Source organism: Cyprinodon variegatus, unplaced genomic scaffold (genome assembly GCF_000732505.1).
Source record: "Cyprinodon variegatus isolate N-32 unplaced genomic scaffold, C_variegatus-1.0 Scaffold1198, whole genome shotgun sequence".
NCBI lineage: Eukaryota > Metazoa > Chordata > Actinopteri > Cyprinodontiformes > Cyprinodontidae > Cyprinodon > Cyprinodon variegatus.
In genome coordinates this window covers 28,913-30,825 of record NW_015151651.1, presented here as the reverse complement: position 1 = coordinate 30,825, position 1,913 = coordinate 28,913, and the positions used below count along the sequence as shown (strand labels likewise).

Sequence of the window (1,913 nt, the reverse complement as noted above, 5' to 3'; positions counted from 1 at the left end):
CACGCCCACACTTCCCCCTTTAACGTTCTCATGGTGGTCTCAACAACGTCCGCAGTATCAACACACATAGTGAAATGTGTACAGTGAAAACACTGTATATTCAGATAGATTTTTAGCAAATATAAACTTTGGTTATACTTGAATAAAATTTAAAGTACCCCAAAAAAACAAAACAAAAATATAAGTCATCAAATTTAACGGGTAAACATGACGAACAGCAGATTGGAATAGCAATTCTAACATTTCCAACAGAGTTACTCTCTAACTGTTTCCATTTCTACATCCCGCCGTTTTTGTATCACACCATGCGAAGGTGTAATAGCTGATTCACTAACTGCACCACTGGCCTTTGGTTTACTTTTGTTTACTTTACGTATGAACGGGTCCGCCCCTTTGGAATGGGGGTCGTTTGGTTTCTTTTGTTACCCTGCAATGCCCCATACCGGTCTATGTCTCTGAAAGGGAATTGTTGGCCCGGCTGAATCGGCGAGGTCTTCTGTTCCCCTATGAAGGGGTCGGGGTTGCGATGATAGCGGGAGGGAATCAACTCAGGCTGAACATGCAGCAAGTTAAAACTTTTACACTTTCTTGGAACATCTAGACATCTTTATGTTTTTCCATTGTTGTTTTACCCAGTATGTGTTTGTAGAAGGAGCGGGTGAAGTAGATGTTGACCAACTGCCGGTGGTACAGAGCCAGACCTAAAATCTGACCCGCAAACTGGAAGTAGTTCAGATGGTCCGGATTTACTGAGGAGTTGCTGTTTGGCTGGAAGGTTGTTCCTAGGCAAAAAAAAAAAAAATGTCTAAATTAGCTTCTTTATGTATGACAGAAACCAGCTGATGCTCAGCAAGAAGCTTTCCATATACCATCAGCTGACTGGGTGAACAGAGCATAATCCGGGTTGATGATCTCATTGGACAGGATGTCGAACCATTCCCGAACCACTCCCTGGCCCTGGAACAGAAAAACACGAACAACACCAGCTAAATTCCAAAACAGTAAAAAAAAACAATCCACTGGAGTTTGTTTCCAAGTTTGAAGACATTTTGCTTTGCTTAATGTTCTTGTTCCTCCTCCTTTGCTCCTGCATCAGCTATTAGCTGCAGAAGAAGTTGAGGTATTATTTCGGCTTTAAAAAACGTTAATGAGATATTCCAATCAATCAACTTCCTATTGTTATACCTCATTACAAGTTTTCAAAAAGGGGCAAAAAATATCCTTCCAGTTTCACAGCATTTAACACCAGAAGCAAAAAACATTAGAAAAGAAACTCTGATGGACAAATTAAGGAAGTAAAATTCTCTTATAAAGAATATTATTAAGGAGAGAGACTTGTTAACAACACTTATTCAAGTAGATTTATTTAAGAATAAAAAAGGTTTCTTCCTTATAAGGTAAAGAAATATTCATGCAGCTGTCTGATGAAACAACACGACTTCAATAGTTCTGACATTCATCACTTCTTAAAACAGCATGATAGCCATGACTCATGGCTGAGCAGACCATTCATTTAGGATTCACCAGGCTTATTTTCCTCCACCTATCAAATGTCCATAAATGTATAAATATACTCACCATTCCTTCTTCACCATGGAAGCGAACTGCTATGCCCTGTTTGAGCTTTTCATTGGTGGACTTGGAAACCATCTCACAGCTGCTCCTGAATATGGAGTCTGTGTTTGGAACACAGGAGAAGCATAAGGTTGGCCTTTAATAGAGAGCCTGGAGAAGCACCCATAGACACCGTGTAGTCAAAGATTTCACATCCTTCTCTATGAGGATTTTCACATTGCAAAGCGAAATTCAATGAAATAAGTGTTTTTGCACTTGACATTATTTGAAAGGTAAAGTGATCTGCAAGTGGAATATAGTGGAAGAGTTGAGAATAAAATGTGCATTATTATATTTCA

The 1,913-nt window shown here is 39.3% G+C and overlaps 1 protein-coding gene across 1 annotated transcript in view; it reads right to left on the bottom strand.

Annotated features, from left to right (window-relative positions):
- The window catches only part of hace1 (HECT domain and ankyrin repeat containing E3 ubiquitin protein ligase 1), a 50,958-nt gene that overhangs the window by 21,090 nt on the left and 27,955 nt on the right, over nt 1-1,913 (bottom strand). Inside the window, exons 13-15 of the mRNA XM_015401249.1 lie at nt 1,579-1,676; nt 870-957; nt 633-782 (exon numbers count right to left, since the gene is read on the bottom strand). Of these exons, the coding sequence (XP_015256735.1) occupies nt 633-782; nt 870-957; nt 1,579-1,676 (336 nt within the window). The remainder of the gene's footprint in view (nt 1-632; nt 783-869; nt 958-1,578; nt 1,677-1,913) is intronic.